We start from the raw sequence: 26122 nt of genomic DNA on the forward strand, positions 1-26122 counted from the left end.
CTTTAGAGTAAGGGACAGGGTCTTCCCATTTTCCGAAGGCTGTTTCCAGACACGGTATATATTCAAACCATGCCTGTAAATGGACATTTTGCAGGCAGAGTTTTGAATGCATATGAAGTCTGCATGTGGACTTCAGAGGCGTACTCTCACATTGCCCATCAACTGAGCAGCCCTTTTGAAAGATGACGAAAGATGAAGAGGTAAAATCAGTTATGATTAAATGGGCACAAGATGTAGGTCCCAACATTATGATGGAAGATTGGGAAAAATTATGGAAAACTGACTTAGAATTTACAGATTGTTCCCTATTGAAGGAGAATTAAATGAGGATGATGTACAGATGGTACACAACACCAGTGCAGTTACGGAAAATGTACAAAACTAGTTCAAATATATGTTGGAAGTGTAAGGAAAAGAAGGGGACATTATATCATATGTGATGGGATTGTAAGGTAATTTAAAAAATTTGGGAAATGATATACAATGAATTGAAGAATATGTTCCATTTAACATTTGTTTAAAAACCTGAAGCATTTTTATTAGGGATTGTAGGGAAAGATCTGCCAAAAAAGCTGAAAAACATCTTCATGTATGTGACAACGGCCGCAAGAGTTTTAATAGCACAAGGATGGAAGACTGAAGAAACCCCAACTAAAGAATCATGGCAAGAAAAATTGATGGACTATGCAGAACTGGCAAAACTGACATACAAGCTATGGGACAAGGATAACTGTGACTTTAAGGATGAATGGGAACCCTTTACAAAGTATTTGAAGATGCAACAAAGTGAACTGGACTCCTCAGCTGCTTTTGAATAAACATTCACAAACTTTTTATTGATAATAATCAGCTAAATAGTTTGAGGATCTATACAACTGTGTAACATGCAGAAAACAGCATTTTTAGAGAAATCAAAGACTGGAACTGAGAGATAAAGAGCACCCAAGTGGTTCACGTGAGACACTGACCAGGGTGTCTATGAAGCCTCATCATACCCCAGAACCAGAGTACGTCCTGGTTTGTTTGTTTTTAGTATGGGTGACCTTTGCTTCTAGAATGTACAGTATATGCAATGGTTCTGGGGGGAAAATACCAAGAAAATAAAATTAAAAATGAATGTGCTGCCACATCGATTCAAAATGAAAAAAGCAGTGCTTAGTGGCAAGGCAGTCCCCTGTGGGGATGCAGGTTTCAGTGTGATGCAGATTTTAAACTAAGTGACCCCCAAACCCCTCAACGCAGCAGGAAGCAATTTCATTTTGGCTAGAGCTGTCCTGTCATCCCTAATCCTTTCCTATCCTTGAACTCAGAATATATCTAGAGTCTAACTGCCTCATTCTCACATATCTAGAAAAAGATCAGGCTGCTGGCCTTTAGGTGCACAAGCGGAATTGAGAGAGGATTTACATGTCTTGCTTTTCAGCATGGTGAAATAAACACAGCAGTAGATTAATGCGAGGATTTAAGCTCACCCAGCGTGAGGTGGGGGGTAGCATTGTATTAAAGGAGTTTACGACTTCCTCGCTGGAAGCAGCAAAATAAGACAGCCCAACCAAATGAACAGGCACAAGGCAAAACTCTTGCTAAAGCATTAGCAGCAGGTAGGCGGAGGAACCAGAGACCAAATTGCGAACATGCGCTGGATTATGGAGAAAGGTAGAGAGTTCCAGAAAGACATCTACTTCTGCTTCATTGACTATGCAAAAGCCTTTGACTGTGTCGACTACAGCAAACTATGGCAAGTTCTTAAAGAAATGGGAGTTTCACGCTGGGGATCGGGGCGGTGGGGGAGGCAGAGGACATTTTCCACTGCCCCTTCCCTTGTTTTGGAGTTACGGGGGGGGGGGCGCTGGAGGGATCTTTGCACGCCAAAGCCTGTCTTTGCATACAGGAGAAGTCCCTAACCCACTGAGGGTTTGAGACCCGTTGGCTACCCTCACCTGGTTTAGCTGGCCAGTTGAAGTTGTTCCTGGGCTGTGGCCACTGTCACATGCTGACAGCTTCTAGGAGCCACAGGTGGGAGCCGAGTGCAGGGTGGGGAATAATAATAATAATAATAATAATAATAATAATAATAATAATAATAATAATTTATTATTTATACCCCACCCATCTGGCTGGGTCCCCCCAGCCACTCTGGGCGGCTTCCAACAAAACACTAAAATACAATAACCTATTGAACATTAAAAGCTTCCCTAAACAGGGCTGCCTTTAGATGTCTTCTAAAAGTTTGGTAGTTATTTTTCTCTTTGACATCTGGTGGGAGGGCATTCCACAGGGCGGGTGTGTCCGGGCAGAACGACAGAGGTGGAGACGCTCCTTCAGGTATACTGGACCGAGGCCGTTTAGGGCTTTAAAGGTCAGCACCAACACTTTGAATTGTGCTTGGAAATGTACTGAGAGCCAGTGTAGGCCTTTCAAGACCGGTGTTATATGGTCTCGGCCGCCGCTCCCAGTCACCAGTCTAGCTGCCGCATTCTGGATTAGTTGTAGTTTCCGGGTCACCTTCAAAGGTAGCCCCACATAGAGCGCATTGCAGTAGTCCAAGCAGGAGATAACTAGAGCATGCACTACTCTGGCGAGACAGTCTGCAGGCAGGTAGGGTCTCAGCCTACATACCAGATGGAGCTGATAAACAGCCGCCCTGGACACAAATTTGACCTGTGCCTCCATGGACAGCTGTGAGTCCAGAATGACTCCCAGGCTGCGCACCTGGTCCTTCAGGGGCACAGTTACCCCATTCAGGACCAGGGAATCCCCCACACCCGCCCGCCCCCTGTCCCCCAAAAGCAGTACTTCTGTCTTGTCAGGATTCAACCTCAATCTGTTAGCTGCCATCCATCCTCCAACCGCCTCCAGACACTCACACAGGACCTTCACCGCCTTCACTGGTTCTGATTTAAAAGAGAGGTAGAGCTGGGTGTCATCCGCATACTGATGAACACCCAGCCCAAACCCCCTGATGATCTCTCCCAGCGGCTGCATATAGATGTTGAAAAGCATGGGGGAGAGGACAGAACCCTGAGGCACCCCACAAGTGAGAGCCCAGGGGTCTGAACACTCATCCCCCACCACCACTTTCTGAACACGGCCCAGGAGAAAGGAGCGGAACCACTGTATGACAGTGCCCCCAGCTCCCAGCCCCTCAAGATGGTCCTAGCACAATAGGATCCAAAATGCAGCAGTCTGATTGATCCTAGTAATAATAATAATAATAATTTATTATTTGTACCCCGCCCATCTGGTGGGAGGGCGTTCCACAGAGAGGGTGCCACTACCGATAAGGCCCTCTGCCTGGTTCCCTGTAACTTGGCTTCTCGCAGTGAGGGAACCGCCAGAAGGCCCTCGGCGCTGGACCTCAGTGTCCGGGCAGAATGATGGGGGTGGAGACGCTCCTTCAGGTATACTGGGCTAAGGCCGTTTAGGGCTTTAAAAGGTCAACACCAACACTTTGAATTGTGCTCGGAAACGTACTGGGAGCCAATGTAAGTCTTTCAAGACCGGTGTTATGTGGTCTCGGCGGCCGCCCCCAGTCACCAGTCTGGCTGCCGCATTCTGGATTAGTTGTAGTTTATGGGTCACCTTCAAAGGTGAGCGCATTGCAGTAATCCAAGTGGGAGATAACTGGAGCATGCACCACTCTGGTGAGGCAGTCTGTGGGCAGGTGGGGTCTCAACCTGCGTACCAGATGGAGCTGATAAACAGCTGCCCTGGATACAGAATTAACCTGCGCCTCCATGGACAGCTGCGAGTCCAGAATGACTCCCAGGCTGCGCACCTGGTCCTTCAGGGGCACAGTTACCCCATTCAGGACCAGGAAGTCCTCCACACCCACCCGCCTCCTGTCCCCCCAAAACAGCACTTCTGTCTTGTCAGGATTCAACCTCAATCTGTTAGCCGCCATCCATCCTCCAACCGCCTCCAGACACAAAGGTGGACAAACTACCCCAGAAGGAGCACGATGTGTCCCTCCACCAGAGGTGCTACTACTCCTCTCCTAACACCACATACACTCCAAATTTTATATATAAAACTGCCTGCGCAACTACTTCACACAATGTGCAGCGGACGTGCTTTAAATGTATGGATCTCCCCAACCAATCAAAGGAGGAAGGAAAACTGGCAGGTTTTGCCAGAGTGACACTGTGTTGATTTCAGTGTAGGGGCTGTGCTCAGTTCCTTTTTGGGTGAGCAAAAGTGTAACACTGTGTGCTGGACCCGGGGGGGGGGGTTACTGAGAGGCATGGTCAAAGTCCGGTCCTGGGTCAAGGGTCTGGAGACTGTCCACCAAGGGCGAAGCGGGGTCCAAAGCAAGAAGCCGGGCATGGTCGGGAACTCCGGAAGAACAGGTCTGGGTGCTGGCAGAAACAGGTTTCCAACGACGTTGCTCCCGCAACCTGGGACTGGGCTGACTGGCCTTTATCTCCTCTGAGGCCAGGGGTGGTCCCAGCCCACAGGTGACCCGCCTCTCCTGGCCTTAAGGTGAGCACTCCTCCTGAGAGAACTTAGTTCCCTCCGCCTCTCTGCCCTGAGCCTCTGCAGCTCAGGAGAGGCTGGAGGGTTACTGGACCCAGGGGCAGCTTCACCTTCCCCTGACAGGGCTGGATGGGTTCTCATTCACCTCCGGAGCCAGAGCGGATTCAGCTGGTGTCTGCTCCTGAGTATCCGGCACAGGTGCAGGCCCTTCAGATTCAAGCCCCTGCTCAGCCGGCCCTGGAGGCGGGGACTCCTGTGCAGGCTGGGACTCCTCAGGTTCAGCTTCTGAATCAGATTCCCAGGCCACCACACACTGTATCTGCCATATGTCTCAGGGAATGAACTTAAAACCAGTGAATTTGGAAACATCTCTGTCAATGATTCACTTGGTCTTACGGCATTTTATAGCCCAGGTCAGGTTAACACTGAGCAGCAGTTGATCTTGTGTAAATGTGCCAACCACCACGTAGAAAGGGACGATAGCTTGAGAGTATCAAGTGGTGACTAATTGAGAACAGTAGGGGTAAAAGCAGAGAATCCAATCTTAAATCGTGCATTTATATTGCTCTTGCCAAGCAGAGTCTTTGTTCTCAGTAGCCTTTGGAGCATAATGTTCTCCATACTGTGAACACAGCACGTAAGTGTACACTTGAATGTGAAATAACTATTTTGCAAGGCAGCTGTCAAGGAACTCTATTGATAACGCTGCTCTGGAACGCAGGAGATGCCGGCTAATTAAACCATGATTGATACTCACTGCCTGGGCAGATTTATACATTCATCAAACCGGCAAAGCCTTCAAGTGATGGGAGTAGTGGACATGTCGCCCTGAATTAGGCATGAATTCGGCATTAGACAGCATCTTAAAAAGCAGAGACATCACCTTGTCAACAAAGGCCCGTGTAGTTAAAGCTATGGTTTTCCCAGTAGTGATGTATGGAAGTGAGAGCTGGACCATAAAGAAGGCTGATTGCCAAAGAATTGATGCTTTTGAATTATGGTGCTGGAGGAGGCTCTTGAGAGTCCCATGGACTGCAAGAAGATCAAACCTCTCCATTCTGAAGGAAATCAGCCCTGAGTGCTCACTGGAAGGACAGATCCTGAAGCTGAGGCTCCAATACTTTGGCCACCTCATGAGAAGAGAAGACTCCCTGGAAAAGACCCTGATGTTGGGAAAGATGGAGGGCACAAGGAGAAGGGGACAAGAGAGGACGAGATGGTTGGACAGTGTTCTCAAAGCTACCAGCATGAGTTTGACCAAACTGCGGGAGGCAGTGGAAGACAGGAGTGCTCTGGTCCAGGGGGTCACGAAGAGTTGGACAGGACTAAACGACTAAACAACAACAACAACAAAGGTCCCATGGGATCACCTTATTGTGTCCAATTCACAAGCTTCTACCTCTATGTATTAGTGGGGATGGGGAACACCTGCATCTCCACCATATAACAACTCTCACCTGTCCACTCACCTGTGCACCTACAACACAGGTGGGCAGCCCATGGCCCCAACCTCATTTTATGTAGCATCTGTCAACTCATGAACCTGCCCCATTCCCTCCATCCCATCCAGTGGCGTAGCGTGGGTTGTCAGCACCCGGGGCAAGGCAAGTAATTTGCGCCCCCTAACCCGTGGATTTGCGCCCCCTAACCCTACAGATCTATGCCTATGAATGATGGTCCCTCTCTCTCTCTCTTTCTCATATTCCAATTGATTCCCATTTCCGCCGATCGATCCCCGAAGCTCTCACCCAGCGAAATTCGTGCGTAATTACGCTTCGCCATCCCTAATCCTGCCGCTTCCACCGGGAAATCATGACGGTGCGTTTCTCCTCTCCAAACTTTCCCCGGCCCTTTGCCGGCCAGCGCAGCCCTTTTGGCTACGAGCTCCCCTCCTTCTCTGCCTGCTTCCGACCCCACCTGCCCGTCCAGCCTCCCTACCTCCTGAAAAAAGGCACCGGCGCCGAGCAGGACACCCCCCGCGGCCATCGGAAAGAGGCGGGGCCGAGGGAGGCGAGCCAATGGGCGAGGCGGGGCGGGGTAGGTGGCCACGGGGGCGGGCGCTGCCGCAGTCCTCGGGTGGGCAAGGTAGGAGCAGGCGGAGGCTGGTCGGCCACTCTGACAATAGGGGCGGGCCGAGGGCACGACGCGGCTGGGCCCTCTGGACTCGCGCCCCCCCCAGATGTTGCGCCCGGTGTGGCCGGCACCCCTAGCACCCCCCACGCTACGCCACTGATCCCATCAGAGTGCCTTCCTTCCTATCTGTGGTTTTTCTTGGCTTTTTAAAAGTTTTCCCTTTCTTTCTACATCGTTTCAGAACAACTGGAATGTACAGTGTTTTATTTGACATTCCGAAAAACAACAACACACATTTCCCCTTTGCTATTTTCCTGGTTATATGGCTTGGGAGGAAAAAAAAAATTCCCCTACCCAGATGTCTGGGTAGGTTTATGCCATGTGTGTATAAAGCACATTGAAGTCAGAAAAAAATTACTTTCACTTGCTTTCCAGAACTGTATTACTCTGCTGTATTAAAAAAAAATTTAAAAATCAGCAACCCAGGTCATGTCTCTCAGACCCACAAGATTTTGTGGTCTTTTAAAAAGCTTGTTATTCAGACATTTAGATCATTCCCATCTATAGAACTCATCAAGGTCTCTCTTAAAAGCAACAACGAATATGAGCAACTCTCACCACAGCAGTGACTATCCATCACTGGTAAACATTTCGCTTACCAAAAAGAAAAAATTGTTCCTTATTTCTTTTGTAGTGATGTGCTCTCTCGTCCCAATGTCAGAATGTGCATCTTCTCCAATTTTGTTTCAAAGTACTTCGCTGGAGTAAGTACAGCTACCCCTGCTAGCAAACTTACTTGCCCTTCGCACCCCCGGTTATTATGTGGGGGAGATGGGACACCGACCCTTACGTCTGCAGAGGAAGGCGACACATTCTCATTTCACGCCAGTTTGATTAATGAGACTTGGCTAATTGTGTGAAAAATTCCAGACCTTTACAATGCAAGTTTGGGTTATTGTTTAGCCAATCACGGCTAGCATGTGAAAATAAGGAGATGTTTAGTTTCCGAGCACTGGAGCCAGAGAAAGGGCAGTTTGGAGCAAGTCACAGAACAACACCCACTTCTTTGAAGAGATGTTACTATGCTCTGCTGAACCTGCAAACCTCTGGCTGAAAGCATTCTCTCCCCCCCCCCCACATCATCACAATTCTTGCTACTCCTGGTTTTCAAACAGATCTTGCTCCCTCCTCAATCTCTGCACGTGCAAGTAAGAGGCACACCAGCTAACACGCAGATGGATGGATTTCACATTTCAGGCTTTTAAATATTTCACTTTTAGATATATATATATATTTCCAAAAGAATGATCCTGCTGAGAGGTAGAGAATTGGCGTTGATCATTTCCCAACCCCAGCCCTCTCTGGCACCTGGGTATAGTGCTCTGAAAGATATCCCACGAGAAAACATTAAACAAAAAAAGAGGAGGGGGGAAGGAAAGGAAAACCGGGAGGTGGGGGGGGAGCCTTCTTTTCAAAGCGCACTTCTCAATCTGCCCACATCAAAATAAGAGACAACTGGCCCTTTGAAGTTCAGGACACAGAAGTCTCACCCAGTCTGCATGGGAATAAAAGAAACTTGCTTTATAAATCACATGTGCGGCTGTGCATGCGCGCGCGCTCTCTCTCTCTCGCTCACATTCTCTCTCACACACGCTTCTTGCCTTGCCCACATCCAAATCAGAGACAGAAAGGCAGAGGGGACCCTCCACCCCATCTCTAGAAAAATTGAACAATACAGTGGTACCTCGGTTTACGAACTTAATCCGTTCCGGAAGTACATTCTCAAACAGAAGCCGTTCTTAAACTGAGGCTCGCTTTCCCTAATGAGGCCTCCCGCTGCTGGTGTCCTTCCACCGTTCGGATTCCATTCTTAGACCGAGGTAAAGTTCTCAAACCAGGACACTATTTCCGATTTTGTGGAGTTTGTAAACTGAATCGTTCTTAAACCGGACTGTTCTTAAACTGAGGGTACCACTGTATAGGGACGCGGGTGGCGCTGTGGGTTAAACCACAGAGCCTAGGACTTGCTGATCAGAAGGTCGGCGGTTTGAATCCCCGCGACGGGGTGAGCTCCCGTTGCTCAGTCCCTGCTCCTGCCAACCTAGCAGTTCAAAAGCACGTCAAAGTGCAAGTAGATAAATAGGTATCACTCAGGCAGGAAGATAAACGGCGTTTCTATGCGCTGCTCTGGTTTCACCAGAAGTGGCTTAGTCATGCTGACCACATGACCTGGAAGCTGTACGACGGCTCCCTCAGCCAATGAAGCGAGACGAGCGCCACAACCCCAGAGTCGGCCACGACTGGACCTAATGGTCAGGGGTCCCTTTACCTTTACCACTGTATAGCCACAATCTGTTTTATAGCACCAAAGCCAAAATATAATACCAGCCAGTATATTTCAAATTTGACAAGCCAACATGATTAGCATACACAGGGATCTCTTTAGGCTGATCAGAGATCATGTTACTGTTCAGTCTGTGGCCTCCACCTGTCGCCACCTCACTCTGCAGAGGAAGGACTCTGCGCATTTGATGCACATGTACAGTGTCTAGCACAATGGCTGCATGGCTGACGGAAGGGGCAGACAGCACGAATCCATCCTGCTGATGCCCCCCCCACCTACAGATTTCCCTAGCCTGTGCTGTCCCACACTGCCACCATGTGGCAATGCACCCGAAGGCCTGCCATACCGAGTGGAAAAAAAGAAAGACGAACGAGCAGTAGAGGTGAGCTTCGGAAGGCTGCATACGCAGGGCTATGGGCATAGCCGGGGCGGGGCAGGGAGGGGCAGCTGCCCCCCTTAAACTAAAAAATCAATAAAAATACATAGCAAACTGAGGTTCTACATAGCAAACTGAGGCTGTTTCCCCCTCTCAGAGCTACAATTCCTTTTTCTTTTTTTTGGAAAAGTTTTTATTGTTAAAACAATTCAGCATTAATACACACATATTGCAAATATACCAACATACAAACATACATTTCATACAATCCTTAAAAATGTTCAAACATACCTACACTCAATCCCACAGATAATTCCTTTTCCCATCACCATCCACCACCCCTCACCTCACCTTTGTGTTAGACTTCCAATCTACTCAATTGCAATTTCTTTCCACTTCTATTACTTTCTTTCACACACCTTTAAACTAATTTCATGCTTCTTTCTATTACACATTGTTATCCATCTTATTTAGTATTTCAGTATTTAAAACGGAGCTTGTTTATTCTAATAGGAGTTCTGATTTTTCGATATGGCTTTGCAAGTATCCTTTAAACACCTTCCAGTCCCTGTCTATCTTCTCTTTTGAGATCCTTCCAATTTCTCCCATTGTTTTGGATATATTGTAGTACTGCAATAATTTGGCAAGCCACTCTATTTTTGTCGGTATAATACTTTTCCAAGCACCCTCATCCTCAGGGTTTTGGGGGGGAAATGGAGCCCTGAGTGGGAATTCCTGCAGGAAGGTAACAGAGTGGATTGAGAGGCAGAAGAAAGCCCAAGAAGGAGACTTCTGTCAAACACCAAAGGGGCTTTGAGGGAAAGGATGTTTAAAGAAGGAAGGGCAGAAGACGCCTGGGGAGCCCGGAAATGTAGGAGAGGAGGAAGGGGGAACTCGGCCAGACAGGAGTCCAAATTGGGGGACAGAAATAGAAAGCTTAGGAAGGGGAAGCAGAAAAAAAGAGAGTAAAATATATGATTAAGTGGAGGGACAGAGGAAACCAGGAGCATAAGAGAGAAAGGAAATAATGTAGGATATGCTGGAAGCCGCCCACAGTGGCTGGGGCAGCCCAGTCAGATGGGAGGGGTACTATTTTTTTATTATTATTATTATTATTATTATTATTATTATTATTATTATTATTACAGAAAAGAGAGGGCAACCAGGGAACCAGGCAAAGGGCCTTCTCGGTAGTGGCGCCCGCCCTGTGGAACGCCCTCCCATCAGATGTCAAAGAGATTAACAACTACCTGACATTTAGAAGACATCTGAAGGCAGCCCTGCTCAGGGAAGTTTTTAATGTGTGACATTTTAATGTATTTTTAATCTTTGTTGGAAGCCGCCCAGAGTGGCTGGGGAAACCCAGCCAGATGGGTGGGGTACAGATAATAAATTATTATTATTATTATATTATTATAACCAGAGAGAATAGCCAGAAGGGAGAAAGCCTATACCTTCCATAACGTTATTCATTAGTCATAGTATTATCAATGTTTCTCTGGTTCTTGTTTCACACTGAACTGTTTTATTGACGAGCCAAAAGCTCTTAAAAGTGTTGCTACCTTCAGGATGCAACCATGGATTCTGCTCATATGAAAATCAGCTTCAAATAGCGTTTGTGGCATATTTGCCATCTGAAGAGAGATCATACCTGGCTTAAAAAGGGGAAGCCTGGAAACCCCTGGCCATGTTCCTTCGGTTGGGACTCCCAGTACCTGCATAAAGCAAGAGACAAACCAATAACAAAAGAACAACTCAGCACACACCCAATGTCTTTTCCAAATACATGTATGCAGACTAGATTCTACTCTCGGTTTTGCTCCTGGAAAAGGGTGCCCAGCAAGGTTTTCTTACGAGGATGTAGCCGGGAATACAAATGTGCTTTAGCAACTGCAAAGACAGGTGCCATTTCAAATATATCAGCAGCAGTCAGGATCATGGTACCGTCTTTTTTTTACACCTAAGGTGCTCCCCTAGAGACCAGGATTGCATTGATGAGCGACTCCTGATGGTAGTAGCTCCCCCCAAATGATAGGCATTCCGAAGCCGTACACTGGCTGCGATGGAGATCCCTGCTGCTTTGAGATGAAAAGGAATAGATAGCAAACGAATCTTCTGACAGGTGTTCAAAAAACCCATCCGGGGCACAATTCAAAGACATTCTGGGCCTCAAGTACGCTGTATCTTGATGAGGTGGTCTGAGTCCACCTTAGGATTCTGCCCGCAAGCAAACAAATCTGTGCCAATGAAAATGTGATATGTCCTCCCCACCAAAGCAAGCTTTTTGTTACTGGCTGAAGGAGCGATGCTTCTGAATGCTTATTTGCCTTTGCAATTGGAGCAGCTACATAGCTCTGTTTTAAAAGCATCAGAAAATGCTAATAATGAAATGAGTATTCATCCTATCACACTTTCTCTTTTCGCCTGGTATCTTTTGAAATTTTGAGTTCACAAAAAACAACAACCCCAAACGTATAGATTTCCCCCTTCTGCTTTGTGGCGAATTTGTGGTTCCAAACTTGAACAGATTCACAAGCAAAGCTCAAACTGATTCAAAACTTGTGATTCAGACCAATACTTTGAAGAGTTTGCTTAGAAAATGCTAAGGATTTTTAAAATTAATATTTATCCTATCAGTTTCTTTTGAGCATTTACACCAAGCATAGGCAAACTCGGACCTCCAGATGTTTTGGGACTACAACTCCCATCACCCTGACCACTGGTCCTGTGAGCTAGGGATGATGGGAGCTGTAGTCCCAAAACATCTGGAGAGCCGAGTTTGCCTATGACTGCAGTATGCCGTACCATTGAGTACCACCACAAAAAAGCACTGCTCCTATTCCCAACATAGGGCTGCAGTTTTCGATACTCTTCCCCCAAAAAACCCAAAACGCACACACAAGAGAATGCTGTTTTACACGACACAAAGAAATACAAGAGTTTAACAAGAGGGAGCAGAAAGTGCAGCAACTCCATTTTTGTGTGCCTCCTTCAACCTGCTATCCGTTTAATTGGCTTTAAATTTTTGATGAGACAAGAGAGGCATCAAAGGGAAGTCACTTTGATTTATCTTAGTGTTTGTGGGGAAATTGCCAAATATAGACCAGCCTATTGGATACAACCCCAAACTTAACACACTTGGAGTGAGTGAGACTTTCAATCAAATTGCCTTTTTTCTGTTGCATCCATCATTGGGACTAGATAAATAGACGGATAGAAGCTGACCCTTTTGAGATGCTAATGATCTTTGTTCCAGTTTCCCAGATGTATCATTATACTTACCACCCAGATCTTCTCCAACTGTTCAAAGGTGTTGCATACCCCTGGAAACAGAGGCTGACCCTGAAGCATCTCAGCAAATATGCAGCCTGCACCCCTGGAGAAAAGGCATACATTCTCTTCACTCACTCAGTCTCACACTGCAGATATTAAATACACAGATAAATAGGCCTAAGTCCAGATCGAGGTGAAGAAAACCACATGCACTACATCCTCAGTTACATTTTCTATTCAAAGTAAGAAGTAAAATGTTTCCCCAAAACATCTAACCCTCTGGCCTGATTTGGACAGTCAATGGATCTCCCAATTAAAGACCGTTGCTAAATAGGATTGCTCAATATGGTTTGAGCAGTGGGGTGCCCTGCTCCCAACACACGTAGCACATTGTGCTCCTAATCAGAATCACTTCTCCAAAGCTGCTATATTGGTCATTGGGGCCAATATAGGAGGGAGACAGGTGCAATGCAACTACCCGTATTTTTCGCTCCATAAGACGCACCTGACCATAAGACAAATCTAGTTTTTAGAGGAGGAAAGGGGGAAAGCCCCATTTTTTGAGGATCAGCTCACAGTTGTGCAGCTTTTTTAGCAAAGGGGAAAAGCCCCATTTTTTGAGGACCAGCTCAAAGTTGTGCAGCTGCTTTTGCAAAGGGAAAAAGCCCCATTTTTTGAGGATCAGCTCACAGTTGTGCAGCTTCTTTCGCAAAGGGAAAAAGCCTGAGTTTTTTGAGGATCAGCTCAAAGTTGTGCAGCTTTTTTGCAAAGGGGAAAAGCCCCCCCTTTTTAGGATCAACTCAAAGTTGTGCAGCTTCTTTTGCAAAGGGGAAAAGTCCCGGTATTTTTAGGATCAGCTCAAAGTTGTGCAGCTTCTTTTGCAAAGGGGGAAAGCCCCATTTTTTTGAGGATCAGCTCACAGTTTTGCAGCTTCTCTTGCAAAGGGGAAACGCCCCGGTTTTTTGAGGACCAGCTCAAAGTTGTTGAGCTTACTTTGCAAAGGGGAAAAATCCTGTTTTTATGGGGTTCAACTCACAGTTCTGCAGCTTCTTTAGGAAAGGAAAGGGAGCCCTTTCTACAGTTTCCATCAGCAACGTCTAGGCAACACGATGACCATGTACATACGCAATAAAGGTAAAGGTAAAGGTACCCCTGCCCGTACGGGCCAGTCGTGACCGACTCTGGGGTTGCGCGCCCATCTCACTGAAGAGGCCGGGGGCCAGCGCTGTCCGGAGACACTTCTGGGTCACGTGGCCAGCGTGACGAAGCTGCTCTGGCGAGCCTGCACCAGCGCAGCACACGGAGACGCCGTTTACCTTCCCGCTATAAAGCGGTACCTATTTATCTACTTGCACTTAGGAGTGCTTTCGAACTGCTAGGTGGGCAGGAGCAGGGACCGAATGATGGGAGCTCACCCCGCCGTGGGGATTCGAACCGCCAACCATATGATCGGCAATTCCTAGGTGCTGAGGTTTTACCCACAGCGCCACCCACGCCCCTACATATGCTATAGACAATCTTTATAGAATTCCTTCAAACCATAACAAGTACAAAATGAAATCTTTAGTCTCAAAGTCTATGAAAATCTTTAAATGAAGCGAGGTACCAGACTTTGTACAATGAAAGACAAGCTGGGAAGCTTTGTATATTCAGCAAATATGATGTCCGACACTAAACAGTGATTCTGGATATTGGCTACTGTTTTGTAGAATTCTTCGTCAGTGTGGTGGGAGGATATAGAATTGCTTCATAAACCCAAACCCATCTTATTTCGAATGAATGTATGTAAATGAAAATATCAAATGCTGTGGAACAGTGCTCATGTAATAATGTAGCCTACAGTTTCCAGACAGATAATCTAATCAGCCAGTCACATGTCACTGGGGGGGGGGGGAACAGCCTCCATCTGCAGAACATTCAACAATGGAGGCCTGGGCAAGGGGGCGAGGCCGGAAAGGGAGCCAGCGATGGACCACACATTCGCTCCATAAGACTCACAGACATTTCCCCTTACTTTTTAGGAGGAAAAAAGTGTGTCTTATGGAGCAAAAAATACGGTATATGAGCAGCTTCCGGGAATAGGGAGGGGGTGGTGTCAGTCCAGAAAATGGCACCTCCTTCACGCATCCCAGTTTCTGGGATGGCACTGGCCGAGGCTGCGGTATAGGTTTCTCCCATATGCCCCTGGCCGTATCACATTTCAGTGGTGACCTGGGCAGGAGCTACTCTGCAATGGTTCCCACTCAGTCAGCATAATGCAAGAATGGACCTGCCATCAGAGGTCAAGGAGATAAATAGCTATACAACTTTTAGAAGACACCTGAAGGCAGCCCTGTATCGGGAGTTTTTAATGTTTGATGTTTTATTATGTCTTCATATGTGTTGGAAGCTGCCCAGAGTGGCTGGGGCAACCCAGTCAGATGGGCGGGGTATAAATAAAATAAAATAAGTTAAAATAAAATAAATAAGTTAAAATAAAATAAAATAATAAAATAAAATAAAATACAGATAATAATTACAGCACTTTTTTTCAGCCAGAACTTGCTGAAACTCAGTTTCTGGCTCCTCTCAGGTAGAGAAGGTGAACAAGGTGTTAATGGTGAGTTCCGCACCTCTTTTCCTAGAAAAAATAGCACTGACAGGTCTTAAATAACTAAAATGGACAGGAACTAATCATGAGCAGAAGTGATCACCTGCACTGTTTCAAGTATGTTAAGTTTGTCTCTCTCTTTGCCTCACAAGAAGAAAAGCAGCAGCAATGTCAAAAATAATTCAGAAATAAAATGCTATGTGGATTGCCTTGAAGGGGACGTAATGTTTAGCTCTCCTGCCGTCATTGCTAAAGGGACTTTTTATATTAGTTGAAGAGAGATAAAAACTCCTCACAGCATCCGGTCAGGTGTGCATTTACCATGCTGAGATTGAGTGAGTACAGTGGTACCTCGGGTTAAGAACTTAATTCGTTCTGGAGGTCTGTTCTTAACCTGAAGCACCACTGTAGCTAATGGGGCCTCCCGCTGCCGCTGCGCTGCTGCTGCACGATTTCTGTTCTCATCCTGAAGCAAAGTTCTTAACCTAAAGCACTATTTCTGGGTTAGTAGAGTCTGTAACCTCAAGCGTCTGTAACCTGAATAATAATAATAATAATAATAATAATAATAATAATAATTTATTATTTATACCCCGCCACTCTGGGCGGCTTCCATAAAAACCAAAAATACAGTAAAATATCACACGTTAAAAACTTCCCTGAACAGGGCTGCCTTAAGATGTCTTCTGAATGTCAGGTAGTTGTTGTTCTCTTTGACATCTGGTGGGAGGGCATTCCACAGGGAGGGTGCCACTACCGAGAAGGCCCTCTGCCTGGTTCCCTGTAGCTTTGCTTCTCGCAATGAGGGAACCGCCAGAAGGCCCTCGGCGCTGGACCTCAGCGTCCGGGCAGAACGATGGGGGTGGAGACGCTCCTTCAGGTATACTGGACCGAGGCCGTTTAGGGCTTTAAAGGTCAGCACCAACACTTTGAATTGTGCTCAGAAACGTACTGGGAGCCAGTGTAGGTCTTTCAAGACCGGTGTTATATGGTCTCGGCAGCCGCCCCTGAAGCATATGTAACCCAAGGTACCCCTGTATTGGCATGTGTGGTGCTCCTCACCATGAACACAAGGACATGGTAAAATATCTCACTTCTGCTTCTATGTTCTTCTGGACCTGTCTCAGTAAGAAAGAGGGAAGAATCTCCGTATCTATTCTAATAGGGGCTCAAGTCCAATTCGAGTCTAGAAATTGGTGGTATCAGTTGGCTTGGGGGTAGGGATCTAAGTTCCACACACCCCACTTCTGTGTCAGCCTTGAAAGTCGAGGAAAGTTCTTCCTTTTATTATGCTTGCAAATTTACTTTTTATGTAAAGGTAAAGGTAAAGGTAAAGAAACCCCTGACCATTAGGTCCAGTCGTGACCAACTCTGGGGTTGCGGCGCTCATCTCGCTTTATTGGCTGAGGGAGCCGGCGTACAGTTTCCGGGTCATGTGGCCAGCATGACTAAGCCGCTTCTGGCGAACCAGAGCAGTGCACGGAAACACCGTTTACCTTCCCGCCGGAGCGGCACCTATTTATCTACAGTGGTACCTCGGGTTAAGTACTTAATTCGTTCCGGAGGTCTGTTCTTAACCTGAAACTGTTCTCAACCTGAAGCACCACTTTAGCTAATGGGGCCTCCTGCTGCCGCCGCACCGCTGGAGCCCGATTTCTGTTTGTTATCCTGAAGCAAAGTTCTTAACCTAAAGCACTATTTCTGGGTTAGCGGAGTCTGTAATCTGAAGCGTATGTAACCTGAAGTGTATGTAACCTGAAGTGTAAGTAACCCGAGGTACCACTGTACTTGCACTTTGACGTGCTTTTGAACTGCTAGGTTGGCAGGAGCGGGGACCGAGCAACGGGAGCTCACCCCGTCACGGGGATTCGAACTGCTGACCTTCTGATCGGCAAGTCCTAGGCTCTGTGGTTTAACCCACAGTGCCACCTGCATCCCTAATTTTTATGTAGTTCAAGTGATTTATAATGATGGTCTCAAAAAGTGCTCTTATAGCACCCTGCCAACGTTCTGTATATGCTTGAAAGGGGAAGATTGCTACGCTCAGTGTGATTTACAGCATCTCCACAGCTGGCTCTCACCAGATATCCACATCAGCAGAATAGTCAGTGGCTCCCAGCAGCACATCAGGAGGTCGGTACCCCAATGTCACCACTTCAGCAGAGTACGTTTGACTGGGAAGGGACTTGGCACGAGCAAGACCTGCCAAGAAACAAGTCATTTAAAACCATTCATGAAATTATAATTCCAATCCACTCTCTATAGCATTAATAATAATAATAATAATAATAATGATAATAATAATAATAATAATAATAATTTTTTATTTATAGCCCGCCCTCCCCAGCCAAGACCGGGCTCAGGGCGGCTAACAACCAATAATAAAAACAAGTTGATTAAAATACAATTTAAAAGATTAAGATACAACATTAAAACAATTAGGGAGCAATCTCTTCATAGGAGGAGAAAGGAAAAAGAAAGAGGGGGAGGGCCCCGCGGAAAGAGATCAGATCCCGCAGGGCCCTGGTCTCAAGAGACAGAGCATTCCACCAGGCTGGAGCCAGTGTTAAGAAGGCCCTGGCTCTGGTTGAGGCTAATCTAACTTCCTTAGGGCCCGGGACCTCTAGGGTGTTGCTATATATGGACCTTAAGGTCCTCCGGGGGGGGCATACCAGGAGAGGCGGTCCCGTAGGCACAAGGGTCCTAGGCCGTGAAGGGCTTTAAAGGTCAAAACCAGCACCTTAAATCTGACCCTGTACTCCACCGAGAGTCAGTGGAGCTGGAAAAGCACTGGGTGAATATGCTCCCAAGGCAGAGACCCCGTGAAGAGCCTCGCTGCAGCATTCTGCACCCGCTGGAGTTTCTGGGACAGCTTCAAGGGCAGCCCCGTGTAGAGCGAATTACAGTAGTCAAGCCTGGCCTATCACGGCCATTTCTATCAAGGTTAGGCTGCAATCCTAAGCGATATGAAACCAATTTTGGTTTCTCTCAGTTTCTAATTATTCAAATTTCAAATTCAGTTCCACATCAGCTTGCAGAATTTTTGAAAAATCAATCACCAGCAATTTAGTACTAACTTCTAATGTTTTACCATATAATTTTGCCTAATACAGTGGTACCTTGGGTTAAGTACTTAATTCGTTCCAGAGGTCCATACTTAACCTGAAACTGTTCTTAACCTGAAGCACCACTTTAGCTAATGGGGCCTCCTGCTGCTGCCACGCCGCCGGAGCACGATTTCTGTTCTCATCCTGAAGCAAAGTTCTTAACCCGAGGTACTATTTCTGGGTTAGCGGAGTCTGTAACCTGAAGCGTCTATAACCTGAAGCGTATGTAACCTGAGGTACCACTGTATATACACATTTAATAGTGTGATTTTCCCTAATGCAATGCATTTCTGTATGTTATTTTCACTCATATATACATTTAATGCACACTTTACCCCAGTACATGCCTTTTTCTGGACGTCACTTAGTGGGAGAATTGAACTGCAAACTTCAGAGAAATGTGAATTCTGAAGGATGACTGTTTCGGTTCACACATTTTTTCAGAAAGTGAAAGTTAGGTAGGTTAGCCTTTAAATGCAAATAGAGCCAAATTTCCCCTGCATTCCTACCTGGAGATAAGCCCCAGTAAATTAAAAAACAACTACAACACTTTGTTACTTCTTAATAGACAGGATTAGGATATTAGCCTTTATGAAGTTTTCCTTTACAATTAACTGCAACATCAACCCATTACTATTATTTCGCATCTTTTTGATGTGAATGATACCAAATGTGTTTCCAGTATAGATAGCCATGCAAGGCCTGGAACATACAGGCACTTTTTGGTGGCTTTTCAGTTTCTGAATAACCTAGAGGCCCAAATAGCTAAACTCTCAGTATCTTACACTTATTGGCCGATGTCAACACTGTATTCACATCGTGATGAGAAACCTGTAGATTCTCCTCTGCAGCAAGTTTGAGCATAAGCCTAATTCCTGCTGATTTATTGTCCAAGGTTGTTCCAAGGGATCAACACTGTACCTATGTACAGAAACTGGGTTTGTACTGAGATTGTACTGACACACTGCCCAGTGGTGTTCACAGAAAGGGGGAGGATGTTAGATTTCTGTTATGCCACTGGGCAGTTTTTGGAGTCACAAGACTCTGGTGACATTCCAGACCGTTGGAAGTCTCACTGGAGATGGGAGACAGATGTTGAAGTTACTGGTTTCCTGTTTCTTTTGTTCCCTGTTGTTCTCTGTCTCTCACAAAGAGCAGACGCATGTTCTTTTCTGTCCTGCATTGTTGTTGTTTAGTCGTTTAGTCGTGTCCGACTCTTCGTGATCCCATGGACCAGAGCACGCCAGGCACTTCTGTCTTCCACTGCCTCCCGCAGTTTGGTCAAACTCATGCTGGTAGCTTCGAGAACACTATCCAACCATCTCGTCCTCTGTCATCCCCTTCTCCTTGTGCCCTCAGTCTTTCCCAACATCAGGGTCTTTTCCAGGGAGTCTTCTCTTCTCATGAGGTGACCAAAGTATTGGAGCCTCAGCTTCACGATCTGTCCTTCCAGTGAGCACTCAGGGCTGATTTCCTTCAGAATGGATAGGTTTGATCTTTTTGCAGTCCATGGGACTCTCAAGAGTCTCCTCCAGCACCATAATTCAAAAGCACCAATTCTTCGGCAATCAGCCTTCTTTATGGTCCAGCTCTCACTTCCATACATCACTACTGGGAAAACCATAGCTTTTACTATACGGACCTTTGTTGGCATAGTTAGAAATAAAAGCAGCAATGTAGCACATATTTCTGGCTCCTTCTGCTGTCTGGGTACTCTGCGTCATTCAAAGGCTTAGGTCATTAATCACCTTTGGAGGAGAGCCTAGATGGACTCCGAAGATACGACAAGGAGGAGAGCCATTTCAGCTTGGTTGTATGGAGGCTCCAACAGCTAACTCATCTACTGTGTATTTTGGAAATAAAATGGTTTGTCTGTTTGATCCCTAGGCGTTCAGCCGCCTCTTGAGATATCATCGCCAATGGGTTCCCAAAATGGGGGTGGCAGCCTTCATCAACGTTTGGATACAAGGCGCCATTTTCAATTAAAATGGCGAACCAAAACATGACTTTGGTGTGACTTCACCCAATTGTTAGCGTGGCGGGTCCAAGCTTACAAATTACAACATCTATTTTAAAATCACTGGGGTTTTTTTTGGGGGGGGGTCTACAAATTTCTGTGCAGCAGTGGGCACTTCCCACTAGTGTCAATATAAAGTGAGCAGCCAAGCCCAACTCCTCAATTCAGCTTAAGTCAAAGCACTTGGATTTAAGATAATTTCCCCCAGTAGCTTCATGGGCATTAAACTAGATTATTTCCGAGTGCTGCCACTTAATTGGTTCATTACCGGGAGTTTAAGTGCCCAATGTTATGGTTCGGTTTGAACATTCTGGATGTCTCTGAGCCATTTTAATAGACAAGGACATTACATGAAGGGGCCTTAAAGTGTACATAATTGCCAAGGGCCTTTGTACATGGAGCAGCAGACTCATTTAACTCTTATTAGTTAGGGAGCTAAATTTATTACATTTATTTTCTGCTACTTTCCTACAAGTGTAGATTTTACATTAATGCCCTCTCCAGAAACCAACTCGTCCCTGTGCAAAGATGGAAACCCAAGATGCAAGGCCAGCTATGAAAATGTAGCCAAACAGATGCCAATGAAATAAATAATTGCAATAAATGAAACAAGCAATTGCAAGAACACGCACACAAGATGTGTCATGTCTGTGCGAGTTAAAGTCAACTGTTTTCACTGAGGGCTATTCCATACATACACAAAGGCAATTTTTAACCTGAATGCAATGCTGACGGCCGTACAATATGCCCTGCCAATGAACTATGGATCCCTGCCCCTTACTTTTAATTTTCAACTGTTGGCAGGCATGTGTTCCCTATGGAGCTGGAGAGAATTATCATTTGAAGTCAATTGGTTTCATCCAGGGATATTTTCTAAATTCTTTGTTTATTTTATGTTATACGTAGGAGAGGGATGATGACAAAAGACATTGTACAGCAATGTGCTCCTCCAAAAGATCAGTGAAAGCAAAAAAAACCTGTCAATTTGGAATACATAAAGATGGGAAAGCTGGCCTTTGCCAGAAGGTCTGGCTATTGTCCAGCAGTCTGACTATGATGGCTTACCAAAATCAGCTAGCTTAAGCTCTCCAAGGCAACTGAGGAGGAGGTTCTGAGGTTTCAGGTCCCGGTGAAGGATGCGGTGTTCGTGGATGAAAGCCAAGGCTCGCAGAAGCTGGAACATAAAGAGCTGGCAGACGGAAACAGGACATAATTGGTTAATGACTGATGAGTTTTACTGCTGCATTTCAAGCAAAAGAATAAACCCTTGATAGAAAAGTAAGCAAATACATATACCGTATTTTTCGCTCTATAGGACGCACTTTCCCCCTCCAAACATTAAGGGGAAATGTGTGTGCATCCTATAGAGCAAATGCAGGCTGCGCGGCTAAGCCCAAAGCCAGAACAGGGAGACGAAGCGCTGCGCAGTGCTCCGTTTCCCTGTTCTGGCTTTGGGTTAGCTGTGCAAAGCCTCCGCAGGGCAGCAGGGTGAAGGCACCCCGCTGCCCTGCGGAGGCTAGAAAGGCTGTCCCCGAAGCCAGAACAGCGAGACGGAGCGCTGCTCTAGCTTGGGGATGGCTGCGCAAAGCTTTCCCGGCTGGAGAGGTTGCACGCGGCTAAAGAGGAAGCCAAGACAGCGAGCGGGATTTATAAGATTTTTTTCCTTGATTTCCCCCCCTAAAAACTAGGTGCGCCCTATGGTCCAGTGCGTATAGTAAAAGCTATGGTTTTCCCAGTAGTGATGTATGGAAGTGAGAGCTGGACCATAAAGAAGGCAGATCGCCGAAGAATTGATGCTTTTGAATTATGGTGCTGGAGGAGACTCTTGAGAGTCCCATGGACTGCAAGAAGAACAAACCTATCCATTCTTAAGGAAATCAGCCCTGAGTGCTCACTAGAAGGACAGATCGTGAAGCTGAGGCTCCAATACTTTGGCCACCTCATGAGAAGAGAAGACTCCCTGGAAAAGACGCTGATGTTGGGAAAGATGGGAGGGCACAAGGAGAAGGGGACTACAGAGGACGAGATGGTTGGATAGTGTCTTCGAAGCTACAAACATGAGTCTGACCAAACTGTGGGAGGCAGTGGAAGACAGAAGTGCCTGGCGTGCTCTGGTCCATGGGGTCACGGAGAGTCGGACACGACTAAACGACTAAACCACAACAATGGTCCGGTGCGCCTTATGGAGCGAAAAATACGGTAACCCTTGAAAGCCGCTTATAATCAACAGCACAGGCTGAGGCAGTAGACTGTTATGGGGTGCTTTGCTTCAGAACAAATCAAATTATTTACGTTTGGCACCAATGGACATACCTGTCTACAGCTTCAAAAAAACTATTTCAAGGTCTCATTTATTGCAAAACCTCTGCAAGATAGGTACAACTGCAAGAGAAGGACTTGCTAAATGAGCTTCGTGGTTGTATTTATGTATGAATGGAACTGATTTCTTTGAAAAAGAAGAAGAAAAACCCAAACCTCTTTTTATTGCAACTGATAATTTTTGAGCACCCATGTCTGGGCTTAGAAGCAGGACAGAAACTGTAAAATAAATATATAGCCAACTAACCAACCAACCAACCAACCAACCAACCAACCAGAGATTTGAACCAAGGCTGGATCTACACAGATATAAAAAAACGCTATGAAAATATATATAGCTCACAAAGCAATTTACCATTGACTTCGGATTGCTGCTCTACAGCGCCATCTGGTGTCACATTTTTAATGTTATAATTGACCTGTGTAGCTGAGTCCCAAGTCTCCTCAGTTCAGTGAAACAATCTATTTAATAACCAGAGCTGCTCTTGGCATATGAGCTTTACGCTATAATCCCATGTCCACTCACTTGGGAGCGCCTCCTATTGAACCCAATGGGACTTACTTCTGAGTAGACATGCATAGGATTGAACTGTTGCACACTTAAGAGCAGCACATTTTTCTTCAAGACTTACCTTAACATTATAAAGATGAAGCCCACCAGGATGCTGGGACATGTACTGTGCCAAGTCTGTGTGCTAAATAAATAGACAGGAAATGAAATTGTGGGCGGTGAACCCAATTTTCTTAGATACTTTCTGCAACCACCTGTTGTGTGCTTTGCACAAGCCTCCCGCCAGCCCCTTGTTGATGAAACTAGTAGGACATTGTATGGGGAGATGGAAACTCTCCTCCTGGAGCTTTGTGTGTGCCTTGGGGGACACACAAATACTGTATTTTTCACTCCATAAGACACACTTTTTCCCTCCTAAGAAGTAAGAGGAAATGTGAGTGCGTCTAATGGAGCGAATGGCGCTGCGCAGATAGGGAGAGCTGCGCAGCGCCCCTTCAGCAAAGCGGAAGGAGGAACGGGCCCCTTCAGCAAAGCGCCTCTCCTGGCTTCTGCCTTAGCCGCGGCAGCCTCTTCTGGGCAGGGGGTGCCTTCATCCCGCTGCTCGGGAGAGGCTTCGTGCGGCTATCCCAGAAGCCAGAACAGCCAGAGGCTATCCCAGAAGCCAAATCCCTCTTGCTGTTCTGGCTTCTGGGATTCAGAATATTTTTTTTCTCATTTTCCTCCTCCAAAAACTAGGTGCACCTTATGGTCTGGTGCGTCTTATAGAGTGAAAAATACAATGCTACACCAATGGATGCCAGTTCCTTGTACTATGCTGAGCCAAAAGAACATGATCTGAATCCATCTTTACTTTCAACACACAGCCATTTAAAAGTGTGTCAACCATGCGAGCAAGATATCACAATATAAAAAGATAAAGGGACCCCTGACCATTAGGTCCAGTCGCGAACGACTCTGGGGTTGCAGCGCTCATCTCGCTTTATTGGCCGAGGGAGCCGGCGTACAGCTTGCGGGTCATGTGGCCAGCAGGACTAAGCCGCTTCTGGCGAACCAGAGCAGCACACAGAAACGCCGTTTACCTTCCCGCCGGAGCGGCACCTATTTATCTACTTGCACTTTGATATGCTTTCGAACTGCTAGGTTGGCAGGAGCAGGGACTGAGCAACAGGAGCTCACTCCGTCACAGGCATTTGAACCACCGACCTTCAGATCGGCAAGACCTAGGCTCTGTGGTTTAAACCACAGTGCCACCCGCGTCACAGTGCCACCCGCGTCACAATATATAAAGTACCGTACATTAACATGGGCTGCAATACTTTCATGATGTAGGAGTCTTTTAAAAGGGCAAATTGCATCTGCTGGAGAGTGGCTGACAATCAGCGGAATGAGAACAACCAGGGAGGGGTCATTTAACCCTTTCCACCCCTGCTGAGGTCCTGAGGAAAATCCCTCCTCTGAGCCAGTGTATGTGTGCATGTCGTCCCAGTACAAATATTAGCTTCAGACAAGATATTTCTACAGGATCTCAGCAGGGGAAGGAACATTTCCCTTCTCTGCCTTCTGCAATTTTGATAATTAAAAGCTACGCCTGGAGTCAATAGAAGATTAAGATGAGAGCAAAGAAATTGAGGCAGAATCCAGACACTATGGAGGCTGCTGGTAGGTGGCCCTTCTGGCTGTGGAGGTGTTGTTTGGCCTGTTCTTCTTCTTTTTAAAATACATTTTTATTAGGGTTTAGAAATAAAAATACAAAGATTATTATCAAATATCCTTATTTTGTCCAAACTAAAATGTTAATTTAAAAGCAAAAAGGAGAAAGAAAAGAGGAGAAAGGTGAAAAGAGATAGATAGATATAGAGAGAAAAAGATTTTTTATTATTATTAATTTCATTTTTATACCGCTTTATATTTCTAAATAAAAATCTCAAAGCGGTTTACAGCATATTAAAACATCAATAAAACAATCCAGAATCAAGAGAGGAAGAAAGTTAAGAACTAAACAACTTCCAATTCTTTGTCTCACTGCTATATATAAGCATTACTCACGTCATCCACTCCAGTATAACACTTAATAAAGCCACTTTCTATTGATTATTGATCGTTATCTTCAATCCTCAAATCCAAATGTCTTTATTTCTTTTTCTTTTTCATGCAAAAAGTCTATGAGAGGTTTCCAATCCTTAGTAAATGTTAACAGTGACTTTTCTCTGATTGAGCATGTCAGTTTCGCCACCTCAGCTAAGTCCATTAATTTTAACAAGCATTCTTCCACTGTTGGTAATAATGAGTTTTTCCATCTTTGGGCATATAAAAGTCTCGCTGTTTGTTTGGCCTGTTCTTAATGGAGGTTGCACTTCCTTCTGTAGGATTAATGCAAGAATGGGAAACCTGTGGCATTACATATGCTCCTGGACAACAATTATCATCATCATTGACTATAGGCATTGCTGGCTGGGGCTGAAGAGAGAACTCGCCAACAACATCTGAAGAATTCAGGGTCCCCACACCATGACTGAATTAATCCCGCAAAAGGTTTGTCAGAGTATCACCAGAAGATTGTACACAGAAGGTAGGGGAATTTACATATACCTCACTGTGGATTAAACCACAGAGCCTAGGGCTTGCCGATCCAAAGGTCGGCGGTTCGAATCCCCATGACGGGGTGAGCTCCCGTTGCCTGGTCCCAGCTCCTGCCCACCTAGCAGTTCGAAAGCATGTCAAAGTGCAAGTAGATAAATAGGTACCACTCCAGCGGGAAGGTAAACGCCGTTTCCGTGCGCTGCTCTGGTTCGCCAGAAGTGGCTTAGTCCTGCTGGCCACATGACCCGCAAGCTGTACGCCGGCTCCCTCGGCCAATAAAGCGAGATGAGCGCTGCAACCCCAGAGTCGGTCATGACTGGACCTAATGGTCAGGGGTCCCTTTACCTTTACCTTTACAGCTTGACGACTTTACAGTGGTACCTCGGGTTAGGAACTTAATTCGTTCTGGAGGTCTGTTTTTAACCTGAAACTGTTCTTAACCTCCCTCCCATCAGA

At 46.0% G+C, this 26122-nt stretch overlaps 1 protein-coding gene across 3 annotated transcripts in view; it reads right to left on the reverse strand.

Moving 5' to 3' along the window:
- Window positions 1-26122, reverse strand: part of CDK15 (cyclin dependent kinase 15) — a 71202-nt gene that overhangs the window by 25515 nt on the left and 19565 nt on the right. For 2 of the 3 annotated variants that reach the window (XM_053362433.1, XM_053362427.1), the window contains 5 exons: window positions 23208-23270; window positions 21322-21445; window positions 17214-17334; window positions 12552-12645; window positions 10921-10984 (listed from right to left, as the gene is read on the reverse strand). In XM_053362433.1, coding sequence (XP_053218408.1) covers window positions 10921-10984; window positions 12552-12645; window positions 17214-17334; window positions 21322-21445; window positions 23208-23270 — 466 coding nt within the window. Of the gene's footprint in view, window positions 1-10878; window positions 11507-12551; window positions 12646-17213; window positions 17335-21321; window positions 21446-23207; window positions 23271-26122 lie in introns of those variants that run through there. The other variant, XM_053362437.1, reaches the window with a different exon arrangement.

Source organism: Podarcis raffonei, chromosome 1 (genome assembly GCF_027172205.1).
Source record: "Podarcis raffonei isolate rPodRaf1 chromosome 1, rPodRaf1.pri, whole genome shotgun sequence".
In the NCBI taxonomy this organism is placed as follows: domain Eukaryota; kingdom Metazoa; phylum Chordata; class Lepidosauria; order Squamata; family Lacertidae; genus Podarcis; species Podarcis raffonei.